The 22,773-nt window shown below is 41.7% G+C and overlaps 1 protein-coding gene across 4 annotated transcripts in view; it reads left to right on the forward strand.

Annotated features, from left to right (window-relative positions):
- The window catches only part of RUNDC3B (RUN domain containing 3B), a 238,260-nt gene that overhangs the window by 46,950 nt on the left and 168,537 nt on the right, over nucleotides 1–22,773 (forward strand). For 2 of the 4 annotated variants that reach the window (XM_056519126.1, XM_056519128.1), the window contains exon 2: nucleotides 18,413–18,528. In XM_056519126.1, the coding sequence (XP_056375101.1) occupies nucleotides 18,413–18,528 (116 nt within the window). Of the gene's footprint in view, nucleotides 1–15,207; nucleotides 15,236–15,274; nucleotides 15,557–18,412; nucleotides 18,529–22,773 lie in introns of those variants that run through there. The other 2 variants (XM_056519130.1, XM_056519129.1) reach the window with 2 other exon arrangements.

A 22,773-nucleotide genomic window follows, 5' to 3' on the forward strand; every position in this document is an offset into this window, starting at 1 on the left:
CTGAGTTGCCCATAGCAACCAACCAGATCACTTCTTTAATTTTTAAAAAGGCCTCTGAAAAATAAATGAAGCGATCTGATTGGTTGCTATGGGCAACTCAGCAACTTTTCCTCTGGACAGGTTTTGATAAATCTCCCCCATTTAGTATTGCCGCCTGCAAAAAATGCCCAAACTATTAAAGTATAATTAAAACGCACAATAAATGGTGTGAAAGTAAAAATCCTAAATTGCTGATTTTTTTGGTCACTTCATATATCAGTAAAAAAAATAAAAAGGGATCAAAAAGTCCCATCCAAACAAATATGGTACCGATAAAAACTACAAATCACGGCGCAAAAAATGAACCCTTATACAGCTCTGCATACAAAAAAAATAAAAAGACATATCAGAAGAAGACATCTTTAAGCACTTTAAGCTTATTTGTTTACAAAAAGTTTGAAGTAGTAAAGTAAAGCAAAATTTACATAAATTGGGTATCGCTGTAATCGTATGGGCCTACACAATAAAGAGAACATGTAATTTTAACTGTATAGTGCACTGTGTACAGACGAACCCCCCCCCCCCCCCCAGAGTTCCAAAATTATAAAGGGTTTTCTCAATTTTGCCCCACAAATAATACACTTTTAAGCTTTGTCGTAGATTTATAGAATGCGTGAAGTTATTACAAGGTGCAATTCATCCCATATAAAACAAGCCCCTCAAATGGCCATGTAGGTGGAAAATTGTAAGAGTTATGGTTATTAAAAGGCGAGGAAGGAAAAACGAAAACACAAAAATAAAAAAATTGCTGCATCCTTAAGGGATTAAGTCCCAAAGATTCCGTTTAACCCTCTTCCAAAGGTGCGGCGTCATTTTCTACTCCATATCTATTGGCACCATTATTATCAATCTACCAAAGTGTTTCTTTATGCTGTAGTACCCCTTTAAGATTAGAAGAAATGTTTGAGACACCAATCTTTATTTAAAACCATTTTGTGCAACATGACGGTACCGCTGTGCAACTTCCATTAGCTTTCAGAGTGTTATTCCGCATTTTCGGTCTTTTATCCTTAATAAGCTTCTCTGGTAATTTGTTGAGACGGCGCAGCCAGAAGAAGAGTCTTACAATTAATAGACACAGACAATTCCTATTAATTTAACTAACGTTCAGACCCAAAGACCTTTTTTCCATTTAAATGAAAAAATGTAATACTTTCCCTAAGCCGACTGTCTTAGCGCACTAGGATTATATCTAAATGTAAGATGAAGAGAGCGTGGTTTATGAGGCTCCTCCAGGCAAGAATGGTCTGCACCTGTAATGTACGTGAGCTTATGGTGCGATAGCCACAGGACACATTGATAATATGATTAAAGAACATGGCGGACCTCCATGTTATACCAGGAAATGCGGGAACACCGTCAGGAGGGGATCTTGTAGCCTTTTTTCTGATCAATAATAAACTAATTCATGAATGGACCTCTATAAATTAAAACCTATCTCCACTTTCAAAACCTAATTTCTGCAATTTAATGATGGTACATTTTCTTGTATCAAAGCACTGGGCATGTTATGGGAGATATTCTGTGTCCTAGAGACAAGACAGTAGATAGATAGTATCTGGTCATTGCAATACAATTTAAAGGGGTACTCCCGTGGAAAACTTTTTTTTTTTTAATCAACTGGTGCCAGAAAGTTAAACAGATTTGTAAATCATTTCTATTAAAAAATCTTAATCCTTCCAGTACTTTTTAGTGGCTGTATACTTAAAGGACAACTGTAGTGGTACACTTTTATATATGCCCGTGCCTAAAAAATAAGCAAAATAAACTCATACATACCTTCCTACGAGCCCCCGTTGGTCCGGCACAGGCCTCACGGTCTGGCAGTGCTGACGTCATTCCACTTCCTGGGGACAGGGATGCCGCAGAGCCATCGGCGTATCACCGGCCATAGCGATGTCCTGCCCCGGCCTGTGATAGGCTGAGCCCACTGTCATGTAAGGAGCTCTGGCTGGCTTCTTACATGACAGTGGGCTCAGCCTATCACCGACCAGGGCGGGACATCGCTATGGCCGGTGATACGCCGATGGCTCTGCAGCGTCCCCGTCCCCAGGAAGTGGAATGACGTCAGCACTGCCGGACCGTGAGGCCTGTGCCGGACCAACGGGGGCTCGTAGGAAGGTATGTATGAGTTTATTTTGTTTATTTTTGAGACCCGGGCACGGGCATATATAAAAGTGTACCACTACAGTTGTCCTTTAAGATAAATCCCCAAAAGAAATGGATTTCCTCTGATGTCATGACCACAGTGCCCTCTGCTGACTTCTGCTGTCAATTTTAGGAACTGTCCAGAGCAGCATATGTTTGCTATGGGGATTTTTTCCTGCTCTGGACAGTTCCTAAAATGGACAGCAGAGGTCAGCAGAGAGCACTGTGGTCATGACATCAGAGGAAATGCATTTCTTTTTTGGATTTCTCTTTAGTATACAGCCCCTAAAAAAGTACTGGAAGGATTAAGATTTTTTAATTGAAGTGATTTACAAATCTGTTTAACTTTCTGGCACCAGTTGATTTAAAAAAAAAAGGTTTTCCACGGGAGTACCCCTTTAATGACAATACATTATCTTGCCCAACAACCGGGTTGCAGAATTGGGTCTTGGATGTTCTGTCACTTCAAGTGAAAATGTGTTTTAATAGGTTTTACTACCGGTAGTATATATGCTGGTCGGATTCTGAAAGGGTTTCAAACGCGTTTCCACCCAAGTTGTGCTGCAGAGAACTTACCCAGGTAAGGATCCACTGCCTTCTTGTTGCCAAAACCTAACACTGTGCTCTCCATGGAGGAGCATTAAAGGGATACTCCGCTTCTCACATATGAAAAGAAAGTTTTAGGCTCCCTATCCCCTTGCTTTAAAGGGGTACTCCGCTGCTCAGCATTTGGAATAAACTGTTCCGAACGCTGGAGCCGGGAGCTTGTGACGTCATAGCCCTGCCCCATCATGATGTCATGCCCCGCCCCCTCAATGCAAGTTTATGGGAGGGGACGTGACAGCCACGTCACAGTCACGCCCCCTCCCATAGACTTGCATTGACGGGGCGGGGCATGATGTCGTGAGAGGGCGGGGCTATGACGTCACGAACTCCCGGCGCTGGCTCCAGCATTCGGAACAGTTTGTTCCAAATGCTGAGCAGCGGAGTGCCCCTTTAAAGAAAGGGGATAGGGAGCCTAAAACTTTCCTTGCATATGTCACACCATGTTAGCCAGAGTCTATAAAAACCCTGGATCACAGAACCTGAGTTGATCCAGTTGATCGAGTTGATAACCATAGAAACGTAGAAAATGTAGGAAGATAAGTACCATTTGGCCCATCTAGTTTGCCCAATATTCTAAATACTATGAATAGTTCCAGGCCCTATCTTATATGTAGGATAGCCTTAAAGGGGCACTCTGGTGGAAAACATCTTTTTTTTTTTTTTTTTTTTTAATCAACTGGTGCCAGAAAGTAAAACAGATTTGTAAATTCCTTCTATAAAAAAAATCTTAATCCTTCCAGTACTTATCAACTGCTGTATAATACAGAGGAAGTTCTTTTCTTTTTGAATTTATTTTCTGTCCAACCACAGTGCTCTCTGCTGACACCTCTGTCCATGTCGGGAACTGTCCAGAGCAGGAGAGGTTTTCTATGGGGATTTGCTTCTACTCTGGACAGTTCCTGACATGGACAGGGGTGTCAGCAGAGATCACTGTGGTCAGACAGAAAGGAAATTCAAAAAGAAAATAACTTCCTCTGTAGTATACAGAAGTTGATAAGTATTGGATGGATTAAAGGGGTATTCCAGGATTTTTTTTCATTTGACTATGCTACAGGGGCTGTAAAGTTAGTGTAGTTCATAATATAGTGTCTGTACTTGTGTGTGACAGTTTTCTCGCAATTCTTCTGTGATTTTCACTCCAATTTTTGTTCTTATCAGCATACAAAATTACTGTTGTCTCAGATTTTTCCCAGGTTGCAATGGGGCCGAGACATGACTTACTAGTCAGCTGATAACAGGGAGCCTGTCTGCTTCAATGGGTGGAGGGATCAATCTGCAACTAATGCAACAGCTGTAGGCACTCTGATTGAAAACCACAGGTCTTTTGAATGGATGCAGCTCATTTATGTTTCAATGGGTCGGGTGGCTGATGTGTGGGAGGGAGGAAAATGGAATTGTGGGATTTGTAGTCAAAAAAGAAAAGTCAAACAGGAAATACCAGTTCACAAAAAGCTAGCCACAGTGTTATGGTAATCTCACAACATAGCCAATTAGCCCCAAGACAAGCGCAGATCCTTTCTAAGCATGTCCATTACTGTCTGCCAGGTACGTACTAAAATCACCTTATGGCGGAGAACCCCTTTAGGATTTTTAAATAGAAGTAATTTACAAATCTGAATATAGAATAGAGTTAGTGCAGCTCAATCAACATTCTAACCCGAGGTTAACTGGTATGGTCTAAGAACCCCAAAAGACCAAATAGTAGGCAGAGAAAAATTATATAATAATAAAATATGATATAACCAGTCCTCAAGGGGTAGTGGAAAAAAGGGAAAAGGGAAAAGGAATAAGAGAAAAGGGGGTGACAATAAAAAAATATACAGTAGTAGTGATAATGAAAATAAAAATGGTAATAAAAAGCCTGAAAGGGTAAAATAAATTAAATAATCTTATACATTTATTAAATTGTAATAATACAATCAATACCCGAGCAGGGCCCTTGCTCAGATATTAAAAATATATAGAATAAAATGACCTAAAATATGATGCTAAAAATTGCCAACCATCTCAAAAAAGAAAAAATAGTCTATAGTAGCAAAGAATTGACAGCAAAAACGTAACAGATTCCACAAGTTTAAATGAGTGAATTGAGGTAGATTTAAATGTCATTCATCAAAGTGTTGAGAGGAGAAGTTTGTAAGATGCCGGTAATTGTATCCAAAATGTAACAAGATTGAGATAGAATGCTGATACAGTTAATGATAGGAATTGAAGCGATACTTTACCGCTGAGTAGACAGAGCTTGTAGGCAACCGAGTGTCCCTGAAAACGGCAGATTCCAGAGAGCAATAGCAGTAAGTGTCCGCATGGACGATGTCCGGTGCTCAGATATCTTAATATATTTTGGCTACTGAAGAATGCGACACTAGTCGTGAAACGCGTATAGCCCTTGGTATTTTACTACTGCCATATCCATCTCACCGGCTAATAGCCGCTATACAAGCCGATCCAGTCTTGACAGCCCTGCAGTACCCCGGTTTGAGGACCACTGTAAATCATGCGCAATTCACACTGCACGCGGACGCCGACTCACCTCTGCTGAAACTCCCCTATAGGCCGGCTGCCGATCCGTGGCCAAGCAGAGTGATTTTCTCTTACTCAACACACAAATATCTAAAGCCGGTTACTGTTGTACCACATGCCCATGCCAGGGCAGTGACGATCTGAGCACCGGACATTGTCCATGCGGACACTTACTGCTATTGCTCTCTGGAATCTGCCGTTTTCAGGGACACTCGGTTGCCTACAAGCTCTGTCTACTCAGCGGTAAAGTATCGCTTCAATGCCTATCATTAACTGTATCAGCATTCTATCACAATCTTGTTACATTTTGGATACAATTACCAGCATCTTACAAACTTCTCCTCTCAACACTTTGATGAATGACATTTAACCCCTTAAGGACGCAGGACGTAAATGTACGTCCTGGTGCGGTGGTACTTAACGCACCAGGACGTACATTTACGTCCTGTGCATAACCGTGGGCATCGGAGCGATGCCCGTGTCATGCGCGGCTAATCCTGGCTGCTGATCGCAGCCAGGGACCCGCCGGCAATGGCCGACGCCCGGGCGTCCGCCATTAACCCCTCAGGTGCCGGGATCAATACAGATCCCGGCATCTGCGGCAGTACCCGATTTCAATGAATGATAGGATCGCCCGCAGCGCTGCTGCGGGGCTCCGATCATTCAGAACGCCGCACGGAGGTCCCCTCTCCTTCCGGCTCCTGGCGTCTCCTGCTCTGGTCTGAGATCGAGCAGACCAGAGCAGGAGATGACCGATAATACTGATCTGTTCTATGTCCTATACATAGAACAGATCAGTATTAGCAATCATGGTATTGCTATGAATAGTCCCCATAGGGACATAAGTGTAAAAAAAAATGTAAAAAAGTGAAAAATCCCCTCCCCCAGTAAAAAAGTAAAACGTCCGTTTTTTCCTATTTTACCCCCAAAAAGCGTAAAAAAATAAATTTAATAGACATATTTGGTATTGCCACGTGCGTAAATGTACGAACTATTAAAATAAATTGTTAATGATCCCGTACGGTGAACGTAAAAAAAAAAGTCCAAAATTGCTACTTTTTTTAATACATTTTATTTAAAAAAATTATAAAAAATGTATTAAAAGTTTTTTATATGCAAATTTGGTATAAAAAAAAAGTACAGATCATGGCGCAAAAAATGAGCCCTCATACCGCCGCTTATACGGAAAAATAAAAAAGTTAGAGGTCATCAAAATAAAGGTTATAAAAATTATAAACGTACTAATTTGGTTAAAAAGTTTGCAATTTTTTTTAAGCGCAACAATAATAGAAAAGTATGTAATAATGGGTATCATTTTAATCATATTGACCCTCAGAATAAAGAACACGTCATTTTTACCGTAAATTGTACGGCGTGGAAACGAAACCTTCCAAAATTAGCAAAATTGCATTTTTGTTTTTAATTTCCCCACAAAAATAGTGTTTTTTGGTTGCGCCATACATTTTATGATATAATGAGTGATGTCATTACAACGGACAACTGGCCGCGCAAAAAACAAGCCCTCATACTAGTCTGTGGATGAAAATATAAAAGACTTATGATTTTTAGAAGGCGAGGAGGAAAAAATGAAAACTTAAAAATTAAATTGTCCAAATTAAGGCCAAAATGGGCTGAGTCCTTAAGGGGTTAACCCCTTCATGACCCAGCCCATTTTCACCTTCATGACCTGGGCATTTTTTGAAAATCTGACCACTGTCACTTTAAACATTAATAAATTTGGAATGCTTTTACTTATCAATCTGATTCAGAGAGTGTTTTTTCGTGACATATTCTACTTTATGTTATTGGTAAAATTTCACTGATATTTGTATCCTGGCAAAAAATCTAAAAATTTCATGAAAATTTAGCATTTTTCTAACTTTGAAAGTCTCTGCTTGAAAGGAAAATGGATATTCCAAATAAATTACATATTGATTCACATATACAATATGTCTACTTTGTGTTTGCATAAAAAAATTTACAAGTTTTTACTTTTGGAAGACATCAGAGGGCTTCAAAGTTCAGCAGCAATTTTCCAATTTTTCTCAAGATTTTCAAAATCGTAATTTTTCAGGGCCCAGTTCAGGTTGGAAGTGGATTTTAAGGGTCTTCATATTAGAAATACCCCATAAATGACCCCATTATAAAAACTGCACCCCCCAAAGTATTCAAAATGACATTCAGTAAGTGTTTTAACCCTTTAGGTGTTTCACAGGAATAGCAGCAAAGTGAAGGCGAAAATTCTAAATCTTCATTTTTTACACTCGCATTTTCTTGTAGACCCAATTTTTGAATTTTTACAAGGGGTAAAAGGAGAGAAATCACCCTAAAATTTCTCTCCAGTAAGGAAATACCTCATATGCGTATGTAAAGTGTTTGGCGGGCGCAATAGAGGGCTCAGAAAGGAAGGAGCGACAAGGGGATTTTGGAGAGTGAGTTTTTCTGAAAGGGTTTTTGGGGGGCATGTCCCATTTAGGAAGCCCCTATGGTGCCAGAACAGTGGACCCCCCCCCCACATGTGACCCCATTTTGGAAACTATACCCCTCATGGAATGTAATAAGGGGTGCAGTGAGCATTTACACCCCACTGGCGTTTGACAGATATTTGAAACAGTGGACTGTGCAAATCAAAAAAATTTTTTTTCATTTTCACAGACCACTGTTCCAAAAATCTGTCATACACCAGTGGGGTGTAAATGCTCACTGCACCCCTTATTAAATTCCGTGAGGGGTGTAGTTTCCAAAATGGGGTCACATATGGATATTTATTGTTTTGCGTTTGTCAGAACTGCTGTAACAATCAGCCACCCCTGTGCAAATCGCCTCAAATGTACATGGCGCACTCTCCCTTCTGGGCCTTGTTGTGCGCCCCCAGAGCACTTTGTGCCCACATATGGGGTATCTCAGTAGTCGGGAGAAATTGCGTTACAAATTTTGGGGGTCTTTTTTTCCTTTTACCTCTTGTGAAAATGAAAAGTATAGGGCAACACCAGCATGTCAGTGTAAAAAAATAATTTTTTTACACTAACATGCTGGTGTAGACCCCAACTTCACCTTTTCATAAGGGGTTAAAGGAGAAAAAGCCCCCCAAAATTTGTAAGGCAATTTCTCCCGAGTACGGCGATACCCCATATGTGTCCCAAAACTGTTGCCCTGAAATACGACAGGGCTCCAAAGTGAGAGAGCGCCATGCGCATTTGAGGCCTGAATTAGGGATTTGCATAGGGGTATTCTATGCCAATGATTCCCAAACAGGGTGCCTCCAGCTGTTGCAAAACTCCCAGCATGCCTGGACAGTCAATGGCTGTCCGGCAATACTGGGAGTTATTATTTTGCAACAGCTGGAGGCTCCGTATTAGAAACAGTAGCGTACCAGACGTTTTTCATTTTTTGGGGGGAGGGGGGCTGTGTAGGGGTATGTGTATATGTAGTGTTTTTTACTTTTTATTTTAGGTTAGTGTTAGTGTAGTGTAGTGTTTTTAGGGTACAGTCACATGGGCAGAGGTTCACAGCAAGTTTGCCGCTAGAAGTTTGAGCTGCAGCGCAAAATTTGCGCCATCTCAAACTTGCAGCACTCACTGTAAACCTCCGCCCATGTGAGTGTACCCTGTACATTCACATTGGGGGGAGGGGGGGCAAACATCCAGCTGTTGCAAACTCCGAGCATGCCCTTTGGCTGTCCGTTCATGCTGGGAGTTGTAGTTTTGCAACAGCTGGAGGAACGCTGGTTTGGAAACACTAAGTTAAGTAATAAACTTTCAAGTGTTTTGCAACCAAACTTAGTGTTTCCAAACCAGTGTGCCTCCAGCTGTTGCAAAACTACAACTCCCAGCTTGCATTATCTGCCAGTGCATGCTGGGAGTTATAGTTTTGCAACAATTGCAACAGCTGGAGGCACTGAGGTAGGAAACGGACAATGTTTCCCAACTAGTGTGCCTCCAGTTGTTGCAAAACTACAACTCCCAGCATGCCCAGACTGCCCAGGCATGCTGGAAGTTGTAGTTCGGCAATATCTGAAGGATCAGATGTTGCCGAACTACAACTTCCAGCATGCTTGGGCAGTCTGGGCATGCTGGGAGTTGTAGTTTTGCAACATCTGGAGGTCCACAGTTTGGAGACCACTGTATAATGGCCTCCAATCTGTGCTCTTCCAGATGTTAGAGAACTATAACTCCCAGCATGCCTGGACAGACTGAGCATGCTGAGATTTGTAGTTTTGCAACATCTGGAAGAGCACAGATTGGAGACCATTATACAGTGGTCTCCAAACTGTGGACCTCCAGATGTTGCAAAACTACAACTCCCAGCATGCCCAGAAAGCCAAAGGCTGTCTGGGCTTGCTGGGAGTTGCAGTTTTGAAACTCTCAGAGGCAGCAGTGAGATCGCTTTACGGCGATCTCACTGCTGCCAATGAAGATGCCGCACTGCTGCCGGAAACTCACCTCCGGGACGCAGCGCAGCCGGGACCGCATGGAGGACGCCGGGACCGCCGGGACCGCTCGGGACACCGCTCGGACGGGTAAGTGACGCCGGGGGACGGGTCAGGGACACTTAGCAGAGCGGTGTGTGTCCCGATCCCCGTCAGATTTGACCAGCTGATAGCAGCGATCGCTGGGGGGGTGGGGGATGAAACCCCCCGTGGTCGCACGGTAAGATGGCTGGCTATCAGTGATAGCCACCATCTTTCCGGGCGCTGCGGGGTGCCGCGAGTAGCGGCAGTAATGTTCATGACGTACCTGTATGTCATGGGTCGGGAACACCTTGCCACCCATGACGTACAGGTATGTCATAGGTCGGGAAGGGGTTAAAGGGGTACTCCGGTGAAAACCTTTTTTCTTTTAAATCAACTGGTGGCAGAAAGTTAAACATATTTGTAAATTACTTCTATTAAAAAATCTTAATCCTTCCAGTACTTATTAGCTGCTGAATGCTACAGAGGAAATTCCTTTTTTTTTGGAACACTGATGACATCACGAACACAGTGCTCGCTGCTGACATCTCTGTCCATTTTAGCAACCGTGCTTAGCAGATGTATGCTAAGGGCAGCGTGATGGCTCAGTGGTTAGCACTGCTGCCTTGCAGTGCTGGGGACTTGGGTACAAATCCCACTAAGGACAACAATAAATAAAGCGTTATTATTATTATAATAACGTTAGCAGAGAGAACTGTGGTCATGATGTCATCAGAGAGCATTCCAAAAAGAAAAGAATTTCCTCTGTAGTATTCAGCAGCTAATAAGTACAGGAAGGGTTAAGATTTTTTAATAGAAGTCATTTACAAATTTGAATTCGGGTAGAAGAAACAGACATGGTCGCACATCTACAATCTTGTATAATGATCTGATTGCTTCTCAGCATAATATCAAAAACTAACAGGTTGTTAGTATACATTTTTGATCAAAAAGTACAAGCCCACTCGCCACGTCAAGGCCACCTATTCAGAGTGGGTCCCTAACGTCCCTAGCATAAAATGGCGTAGCACCGGGCGGCGACCACCACCATGCTCTGCCAGTGGGTCGTTCCCCCCCTGTGGGCACTGGTGTCGCGGCGGTGGTGGTCGCCGCCCAGTGCTACGCCATTTTATGCTAGGGACGTTAATTTACAAATATGTTTAACTTTCTGCCACCAGTTGATTTAAGAGAAAAAAGGTTTTCACCGGAGTACCCCTTTAAATCTACCTCAATTCACACATTTAAACTTGTGGAATCTGTCAAGTTTTTGCTGTCAATTCTTTGCTACTATAGACTATTTTTTCTTTTTTGAGATGGCTGGCAATTTTTAGCATCATATTTTAGGTCATTTTATCCTATATATTTTTAATACCTGAGCAAGGGCCCTGCTCGGGTATTGATTGTATTATTAAAATGTAATAAATGTATAAGATTATTTAATTTATTTTACCCTTTCAGGCTTTTTATTACCATTTTTATTTTCATTATCACTACTACTGTATATTTTTAATTGTCACCCCTTTTTCTCTTATTCCTTTTCCCTTTTTTCTTTTTTCCACTACCCCTTGAGGACTGGTTATATCATATTTTATTATTATATAATTTTTCTCTAATTTACAAATCTATTTAACTTTCTGGCACCAGTTGATAAAAAAAAAAAGAACTGTCTGTAACATCTGAAAGTTGTTTCCAAATAAAATTGTATTGCACCTTTTTCCTTGTCACCCTATGTCTGTATCCAGTACCCATAACACCAAGGACCCCCCAACTTCAACCTACCGGCCACAGTGCAAAAGATCACGTCTTAAGGGATCCTGCTTATGCTACCACTACTTGTGCACTGTGCATAGTTCAGGGTTAGAGGACACTGACTGGTAGGTTCTGCTGACATCTCCATTTATAGCCAAAATCACAGTGTAGTGCCGCACCCATCATATGGTAGACAGCAGTGCCGCCCAGCAGACACCTTTAATGTACAATAGACTCCATCAGGTTTTGCTGAAGTGCTGTGACAGAAGAACGTGGCGATGATGGATATAATGGAAGCTTTGTTGGAGGCTTTCAGAGCCTTATGGTGAATCATTCTTTGCCTTGATTTAAATGGCAAATCCCACTCAGTTCAAGTTCACCTGATTCATTTATTTCATATGATTCTGATGATTTGTAGCTCACACTAAGCTCCTGATGGGTATTAGTCTTCCTTGTGGAGCAGGGGCGGACACAGACAGCAGAGGGCCCCTGTGCAAACAATGTGCCTGACCCCCCACCAACAACACAGATGAACATATATGTATATATATATATATATATATATATATATATATATATATATATAAATGCAAATAAATCTATGCTGTAGATATAGGGCTCCCCTTTAAGCAGCATAGATTTAGAGCTCCCCTTTAGGCAGCATAGATTTAGCTCCCCCTTTAGGCTCTGCTGCCTAAAGGGGATCTAAATCTATGCTGCCTAAAGGGGGGAGCTAAATCTATGCTGCCAAAAGGGGAGCCCTATATCTACAGCATAGATTTAGAGCCCCCCTTTAGGCAGCATAGTTTTAGAGCCCCCCTTTATGCAGCATAGATTTAGAGCCCCCCTTTAGGCAGCATAGATTTAGAGCCCCCCTTTAGACAGAATAGATTTAGAGCCCCCCTTTAGGCAGCATAGATTTAGAGCCCCCTTTAGGCAGCATAGATTTAGAGCCCCCCTTTAGACAGAATAGATTTAGAGCCCCCTTTAGGCAGCATAGATTTAGAGCCCCCTTTAGGCAGCATAGATTTAGAGCCCCCTTTATGCAGCATAGATTTAGAGCCCCCCCCCCCTTTAAGCTATGCTGCCTAAAGAGGGGCTTTAAATCTATGCTGCCTAAAGGGGGGCTCTAAATCTATGCTGCCTAAAGGGGGCTCTAAATCTATGTTGTAGATTTAGAGCCCCCCTTTAGGCAGCATAGCTTTAGATCCCCCTTTAGGCAGCAGATATTTAGAGCCCCCACATCAGGCACTGGCAGCATACTTACATCTGCCGGCGGGTCGCGGGATGCGGGGACTTCTTGGAGGTGCGCACTATAAGTGATGTGTGCACGTCATCGCATGTGCCGCGCAAGAAGTCGCCATAGCGGCGCAGCGCTGTGCTTGCAATGACGTCACTATGCGCACCTCCGCCAGGAAGTACCCGCATCCTGTGACCCGCAGGCAGATGTAAGTAGCTATTAGCAGAAATCTCCTGCCCGGCGCCCCGGGACTGCTTGTCCCAGGCGTCGGGACACGTGACGAGAGATACAAATGCCGCCTGCATCATTCAGGTCCCTTGGTAGAGGCATGAGAGGGGGCCTGCCGCCGACGGGCACCCTCTCACGCTGGGCCCCTGTGCAGTTGAACATGTTGCACATGTGATATGTCCGCCCCTGTTGTGGGGACCCAGCTGGTACAGGGAGTCTTACAAGCAATGCTTCCTGGGAAAAAAGATACTAAAGAATTCTACTGCAGTAGGAAGAAAACGTTGTGTCTAGTGGCAACTATAGGTAGCTACCCTGTAGGTCATTGTTCCTCAACCTGAGCAATCCAGTCATCCAAAACTACAACTCCCAGCATGCCCTGACAGCCTGTGGGAGTTGTTTTGCATCAGCTAGAGAGTGACAGATTGGGGAACATTGCTGAAAGTAAATGTCCGAGTCAGGTTTCAAAGCTCCTTATGAGCAAATCTGTATGGGTGACATCAAGTGAAGTTATATAAGAATACGTATTCTTCTAAGTTTGTATATATACATAATAGATAGATAGATATGAGCTAGATAGATAGAAAGATATGAGATAGATAGATATGGGATAGATATGAGATAGATAGATAGATAGATAGATATTAGATAGATAGATAAATAGATAGATAGATATGAGATAGATAGATAGATATGAGATAGATAGATAGATATGAGATAGATATGAGATAGATAGATGATAGATAGATATGAGATAGATAGATAGATAGATAGATAGATAGATATGAGATAGATAGATATGAGATAGATATGAGATAGATAGATAATAGATAGATAGATATGAGATAGATAGATAGATAGATAGATATGAGATAGATATGAGATAGATATGAGATAGATAGATAATAGATAGATAGATAGATAGATAGACAGATAGATATGAGATAGACAGATAGATATGAGATAGATAGATAGATAGATAGATATGAGATAGATAGATAGATAGATATGAGATAGATAGATATGAGATAGATAGATAGATATGAGATAGACAGATAGATATGAGATAGATAGATAATAGATAGATAGATATGAGATAGATAGATATGAGATAGATATGAGATAGATAGATAATAGATAGATAGATATGAGATAGATAGATAGATAGATATGAGATAGATATGAGATAGATATGAGATAGATAGATAATAGATAGATAGATAGATAGATAGACAGATAGATATGAGATAGACAGATAGATATGAGATAGATAGATAGATAGATATGAGATAGATAGATAGATAGATATGAGATAGATAGATATGAGATAGATAGATAGATAGATAGATATGAGATAGATATGAGATAGACAGATAGATATGAGATAGATAGATAGATAGATATGAGATAGATAGATATGAGATAGATAGATAGATAGATATGAGATAGATAGATATGTTACTTTGGTGTTGCTCCATTTTATAGGTCATATACTGTAGTAATTTTTTTATGTGGGTCAATAAATTTGTGTCTAATCTATTTACTGACAGACATGTTTGATTTCTCCGATTAAGGTATTACAGTCCTATCATTTTGGAAATAAAAGCCTTTCCTCACATCCTCCCGCAGCTCTCTAAGAAGTGTTTTATCACTGTGCTGAATGTGAGCAGATCTGCAGGAGCGGATCATATCACGTATTATACCGTTTACATCAGACTAGCGCGTTTCGGGCTCTTTACGCAGATTACACCTATGTTCCGTAGTAACACATTCAGCACTACAGAATATTTTACAAGCCTCTGAGTAGTGATGTTCTTGCAGAAAAAGCTCAATAGTGTCAGGGTAAAAGAGCACGTGTGATTTACAGCCATGTCTTTCCTTTTTTGTTATTCAAACCAGTATTTCTCAACCATGGTGCCTACAGCTGTTGCAAAACTACAATTCCAAGCATGCCCAGACAGCTGAAGGCACGATTGGCATTTGCATTGGCAATTGCCCTAGTAATGGAATGTGTGGGGCAGGTAAGTCGCTCTAGGCCTCTAGGGCTACATGAAAGCACATATAGGGAGATTTATCAAAACCTGTGTTGAGGAAGAGTTGCCCAGTTGCCCATAGCAACCAATCAGATCGCTGCTTTCATTATTAACAAGGCCTCTGAAAAATGAAAGAAGCGATCTGATTGGTTGCTATTAGCAACTAGGCAACTTTTCATCTGCACAGGTTTTGATAAAGCTCCCCCATAGCATATACACAGGGTGAAGCTAAATTTATTTTATTAACCCCTTTTTCATTTTTGCACTTTCATTTTTTCCTCCTCACCTTCTAAAAATCATAACGCTTTCAGTTTTCCTTGCCACCAATTTTAAGTTGTAATGACATCAATAATTTCACCACAAAATCTATGGCGAAACAAAAAAATATATATATATTTGTGGTACAAAATTGAAAAAAAAAAAAACGCCATTGTGTAATTTTTGGTGGCTTCCATTACAACACAGAGCACTTTTTGGTAAAAATTACACCTTATCTTGATTCTGTAGGTCCATACAATGAAAATGATACCCAACTTATATACAGTAGGTTTGATTTTGTTTTACTTCTGTTAAAATTATTTTTTATTTTTTTCACGAAAATTAGCATGTTTAAAATTGTCCTTGTCTGACCCCTATTACCTTTAAATTTTTCCGTATACAGGGATGTATAAGGGATAATTTTTGGCGCTGTGATCTGTAGTCTTTATCAGTACCATTTTTGTTTTGATGGGACTTTTTGGACTTTTGTTTTTTTCGTAAATGCCATTGACCGTGCGGTTTAATTAACAATATATTTTATAGTTCGGACATTTACACACGTGGCGATACCACATATGTTTACGTTTATTTTTGTTGACCTATTTTTTTTTAAGGGAAAAGGGGATGATTTAAACTTTGATTAGGGAAGGGGTTAATTCACATTTATTAACTTTTTTTTTTTACACTTTTAGTGTCCATAGGAGACTATTACATGCAATCCTTGGATTGCATACACTGTTCAATGCTATGCCATAGCATAACATTGATCAGTGTTATCGGTGCTCGATTGCTCCAGCCTACCATGGCTGGTTGAAGCATCAGATCACCGATCGGACGGCGAGGAGGCAGGTAAGGGCCCTCCCGCCATCCTTTCAGCTGATTAGGACACTGCAGTTTTACCGCAGTGGTCCCGATCAGCTCTGCAGAGCTGCCAAGACTGTTTTTTTTATTTTTTTATTTTAGATGCCGTGATTCTAGTTTTTTGGGGCATTATTACCTGTCCTAGTTTAAAGAGATTTCTCTGGTGACAGATCCTCTTTGAGTAACATAATTTTATGAGCTCCAGAAATCACTTTATTCTCGATAATTGACTGTCGTAGAGTGTGAAATCCTCACTAGGGAACTGTACTTATGTCCAATAAGGCTACACAGCAGAACTGAAAGAAAGAAAAAAAAACGCGGAGTAATTATAAATGGTGGAAATGTAATATGTAGAAATGATCTTGTGGTGATGAATCGCTGGACACCAAGAGCTGCGCTCATTATCTCGGGTCGCGTAGTGAGAGCAGCCGCTAGGGAAGAAGCATCTCTCCCCAAGAGTCCTTACCTGAGCTTCTGATACAGAAGGAAATTGTTGTTTATTTTCTTATCTGTGTACCAGACAGTTTTCTTGAGAGGTTTCCGAAGGCAGCAGAATACAAGACGTCTCCAAAGAGTTCCAATCAGACCTCCATTGACAGGGTTTATACATGGACTGTGGTTGAGGAATGCAGCACATCCAGGCTCCAAATCCTCATGGGTTTCTTGTATTCTGCTGCATACGGAAATCTTTCAAGACAGCCAAAAGCTGTCTGGCCATGCTGGGAGTTGTACTTCTGCAACAGCTGAAAGCACCATGGTTGGGAAACACTTTCCTAGACCAAGAAGTTGCATAGCCTATTTGCAAAACTAGTTTTGCAACAGCTGGAGGTGCCTTGGTTTTGAAACACTGTCATAGACTAAGAAGCTGCATAGCCCATATCCCTGCACTATAAACTTTGGCTGTCCAGGCATGATGGGAGTTGTAGTTTTGCATATAAGCTAAACAACTTCTTGGTCTAAGACACAGTGTTTGTCAACCAGTGTGCTTCCCTTCATCCATCTTCTTCCTTCCTTCATCCACCCATACCCCTTCCCTTTATCCACTCATACCCCTTACCTTCATCTATCCATACCCCTTTTTGTCATCCACTTATACCTCTTCCCTTCATCCATCTTCTTCCTTCCTTTCTTCCACTCATACCCCTTCCCTTCATCTATCCATACCCCTTTTTGTCATCCACTCATACCCCTTCCCTTCATCCACTCATACCCCCTTCCCTTTATCCACCCATACCCCTTACCTTCATCTACCCATACCCCTTTTTGTCATGCACCCATACCTCTTCCCTTCATCCATCCTGCGGAAAAAAGTGTAGGAACCCAAGATTTCCACTCAAGGGCTGGTCCTGCAGGACTCCTGCTAATAGGAACAGTGTTTCTGCTGTGGAACTCAGCTCCCATGCATTTCTGCAGGACTTGAACCCTGCCCTTCCCCCTTCCCTTCATCCACCCATACTTCTTCCCTTCATCCACCATACCCCCTTCCCTTCATCCACTAATACCTCTTCCCTTCATCCACCATACCCCCTGCCCTTCATCCACTAATACCTCTTTCCTTCATCTACCCATACCCCTTCCATTCATCCACCCATACCTCTTCCCTTCATCCACCCATACCCCTTCTCTTCATACTCCCATCCCTCTTCCCTTTATCCTCCCATCCCTCTTCCCTTCATCTACCCATCCCCTCCTCTTTACCCACCCATACCCCTTCCCTTCATCCACCCATACCCCTTCCCTTCATCTTCCCATATCTCTTCCCTTCATCCACCCATACCCCTTCCCTTTATCCACCCAACCCTCTTCCCTTCATCCACCCATACCCCTTCCCTTTATCCACCCATACCCCTTCCCTTCATTCACCCATACCCCTTCCCTTCATCTGACCATATCTGTTCCCTTCATCCACCCATACCCCTTCCCTTCATCCACCCATACCCCTTCCCTTCATCCACCCATACCCCTTCCCTTTATCCACCCATACCCCTTCCCTTCATCTGACCATATCTGTTCCCTTCATCCACCCATACCCCTCCCCTTTATCCACCCATATCTGTTCCCTTCATCCACCCATACCCCTTCCCTTCATCCACCCATACCCCTCCCCTTTATCCACCCATATATTTTCCCTTCATCCACCCATACCCCTTCCCTTTATCCATCTTCTTCCCTTCTAGGTTGAACTTGATGGACATGTGTCTTTTTTCAACTAACCATGTACTAGGTAATTTCAGCATTTAAGGAACATTTCCTAACTGGTTTCTTTGGCTTTCCCTGCAGATTTTCTGTAAAAACGCTGATCGACCGTTCCTGCTTTGAGACCATTGATGATTCTGCCCCTGAATTTTTAAACTTTGCCTCCATTCTGGAACAGATCCTAAGCCATCGTCTCAAAGGTAAGAAGTCGATGAAAGTTCAGAACTTTCCATCTCTTTACTACATCTTACTCTCAATTAATGAGATGTCTAATAAATTCTATTCTACAATATTATATTTAGGAACTATTTTAAGGGATCTCGGTTATCACAATAATGGATTTCTGAAGGATTTTTCATGCTTTGTGGTCTGACCAACCACCTTGACCCGTCTTTTGCCCTCTGCTTTGAGCCGACCTCAGTGATCTGAGGCAGACTGGTTGCTAGGAATGTGCTTTTTATTTTAATTTTTTTAACCCTGACTTTCTAAGAGCGGTAACTTTTTGTTCATATTTTTCTGTTGAGAGGGCTTGAATTTTTTTTATTTTAATCATGTGATTTATGAGTCCCTATAACCTAATGGATAACTGTTATTAACTCTTTTTTGGAAAAAGAAAACAGCAATTTTTTACAAACTTTGCGCCATTCACTTTACTTTACATAACGCATTACTTTTATTCTGCAGGTCATCAATGCTAAATTTGTGGTTTGTTTTATGCTTTAGTATTGTTGCGTAATAAAAAATACTTTAAAGGGGAACTCTAGTAATGAACTTCTGACCCACTATCCACAGGATAGGGGATAATTGTCTGATCGCGTGGGTTCCAAACACTGGGACCCCTACAGTCTCCTGCCTGACGCCCCAGCTCTCCTCATTCACGGAACGACCACTGCTCTATGTAAGGAGTGGTGACAGAGCGGTGGTCAACATACCTTCTTTATGCATCTCTATAGAAGTGACAGAGATACAGCGCTCGTGTATCTCCGGCTCTCCCATAAAGATGCATAGAGGGGGCTCGGTGTGGTGGGCGACACAGTTCCGTGCACAGAGTGGTGGTGGTTCAGTGCATGAGGAGAGCTGGGGCACCCTAGTTGGGAAACACTAGCTTAGGCCCTGAGCTTATCTTTCATGCAAAGCCACAGTCATAGGTTCAGCTCTGTGTCTGTGAAAATAAAGTGCCATGGCCCCTTTATTCTGGGGGTTCGCACCCCACAAATCATAGATTGATCTATACAAATAAAATAAAAATAGCTAAATAGATGACGTCGGAGACCTGAGAAAGAGGTTGGAGCTCATAATCTTGAACAAATAATTAAGATAATTTCAATATTTTCTTGAGGGAGAGGCCCCCGCTGACATTCAGGGCATTTATTTACTTTTTTTTTTTTTTGGGGGGGGGGGGGGGGGTCCAATCTGTTGGTGTTTTCAAGGGATATTACATTAAGCTCAATGTGTTAGTAACATAGCTGTAGTCCGAGGCTTGATGGCATTTCTAGACAGGATGACATTTTCAGTGATACATTCAGTAATTTGCCTGTATATATATACAGAATTATTATAAATTAGGTTTTCTTATTGCAGGGATTCAGAATAGGTCAAAATTATTTACCAATAAAGAGAAAACAGCGCCTTCGCCAAGTGACATTTCACATAGAAACACCAAAGAAATTACTTTTGCACAACAAAAACAAAGTGAAATGCAAAGCAAAAATCTGTTAAAGTATAGATTGCTCAGGTTACAAGGAAAAAGACTTTTGCAGGACATGTGATTTTTTTTTTTTAACTCAGTGAATCCTTAAGTCATCCTAGAAAAAAATTAGACCCTCTGTTTTTTTATGGCAAACCTGAACAAAATACAGCCCATGGGTACTGGCAGCCTGCCAAAGGATTCTGGGCAGTCCCCGATCATATGTCAAGTAAAATCCTGGTCTAGTAACCAGAACCTTCTTTGACGTTACTAGTTGCTGCATGCGCAAGCGCAGCTGATGGCGTACGTATGTAGGCACCACTTGCCTATAGAGGACAAGAGTTCGATTAATAGGGGTTTGGTACACAAAACAGCCACAGGTTTGAGAATAAGGGAGACGAACAGTCTGGGAAAATAGGAGATTGGATCGCGGCCTAGCTGGGAGTGAAGCCAGGACTGGTGGAAGCTATAACTGACTGGTTGACCCAATTGGCCACACAGTAGCAGTGATATAATACCTGGACCTGGCTGCCACCTGCATAGAGCTGAGCTAGTGGAGAACGAAACCCCAGGAACGTACATAGAAAACGTCAGAATTAGAAAAAAGAGGGCACCTTGTACCTGTGGAGCCCAATTTGCGAGTACTGTGTGTGGGGTGTATTGGTATGATCGTGACGCCAGGGCACCGTTAACCTACGCGGTCCGAGGATAGGACAGCTTCTCCTGGGCCAGGTGCGGGATAAGAAATACACTGATGCCAGGTTACGGATAACTGTTTTTACTGAGGCAGTTATAGATGTTAATTGAACAAATAGGGAGGTGTTTAAAATGTAACTTTTAATAACAAAGTTTAAAATACACCAATAGACAAATGTGGACCCACCCCCCAAAAAATAGTACCATATCCTTTTAAAATGGGTAAATATTTCACATTTATCATCAGACTACATCCAAATATAGGTGTCTTCCATTGCTACCCGACGCGTTTCTGTCAGTTCATTTGACGTCCTCAGGGGATAATGCAACAGACTCCCACTTGGCAACCATGTATGAGTCGAGAAATAATCAAATGGTCAGGGTACATTTATATTCCCAAATAACTATGGAGTTTATGTAGTAAGGTACACTAATCCCCCTTTCCTATAGCCAGCTATCCATGAGTGTATGTATATTGTTCAAGTCTGTACATAGCAGAGGAGCTGAGGAAACAGTTGGACCATATATGTACCGGGAACTACCATAGGTGTTCAGTAATAGAAAGGCATGTTAAGCCGTCTCCATGGAAACAGTTAGATGGTCCGGGGGATGTGCATGCAGTGTGGAAAGCGCTAAACCTGCAGCGGCAGGGAGCCGTATCAGCTGGCTACTGTGCTTCTCATGAACTGACCGAAACGCATCGGGTAGCGACATATGACACCTGTATCTGCATGTAGATCTATGGAGTCTGATGATCAATGTGAAATATTTATTTTTAAAGTGTATGGTACTATTATTTGGTGGTGGGTCCACATTTATCTATAGGTGATTTTAAAACTTTGTTATTGAAAGTTAAATTTTAAGCACCTCCCCTATTTGTTCAATTGATATTTTTGCTGGGAGAATAATGAATACTGGTTCCCGCAGGGCCAATACAGTTCTGGGAATATAATTGCAGGAGTAGATGTTACAATCCTCACAGAGCATATTAGAGTAGAGGAGATGCAGTATAACTCTTGGGAGCCCTTTGGACTTGTTATGACTTGTAGTATTGTGCTTGGGATTTTAGGCTAAATACTGAGGCCTCCCACACTTACTAGGGTTCTGTTGGTGTCCAATTTACTCACCTTATCTCTGTGTGGCCCATTGGCCTACCGAGTATTACGCTTGCAATCATGAATTTCTGAATCCTCCTTGACGGGTAACACTTGCAGAATGGCGCGGTCGCTTGCTTGCAGATTTAATTTAGGCTTCCCTTAGATACACCTCACACTCCTTCTGTCTCTGCTCCACACTGTAGCTCACACTGAGCTCTGCACTAGTCTCAGGTAAACTAAAAGTTAAAAATTCACTGAACTATAACTGAATAGCTCCTCCCCCTACACTATATATATATATATATATATATATATATATATGTGTGTGTGTGTGTGTGTGTGTAAATTTGAGTAGCCGTATTATTCCAGTGATTTGCATCTATATATATATATATATATATATATATATATATATATATATATAGCCTAGCTAGGGGGCCTCCCATTGGGCAACCAGGGTCACATGGGTACTCTTCATCATACCTCCTTACAAATATCCAGTACATTCCTTAAAGGCACAGTGCAACACAATATAAATTAACAGAACAAATATTGCAATGAATATCATAGCATCACCTGAGCAGCAGGGCCTGTCGTAGGCACCTGAAGTAATGTTTACCTGACAGGGCTCACTCTGGTACTGGGACACCACAGACCGAGAAAACCCACTACAAGACAAGGCACAGAGGAATGGTGGGACAGTTGGAGGCAGTGGCAGAGCCCTGGGAAAGGCAGCGGCAGAGCCCAGAGAGTGGCAGGAGGCAGAGACAAAGTCAAGCCCAAGGAGAGAGAAAAGAATTTGGAATACACACCTAATCCCGATATACAATTAGTGATGAGCGGCATAGGCCATATTCAAATTTGCGATATTTCGTCGAATATATGGACGAATATTCGTCCTATATTTGTGAAATTTGCATATTCGGAATGTTCGTTCTCTTTTTTTCATGCAAAAATTCGTAATG

This window comes from Hyla sarda, chromosome 5, assembly GCF_029499605.1.
Source record: "Hyla sarda isolate aHylSar1 chromosome 5, aHylSar1.hap1, whole genome shotgun sequence".
NCBI classification, from domain to species: Eukaryota; Metazoa; Chordata; class Amphibia; order Anura; family Hylidae; genus Hyla; species Hyla sarda.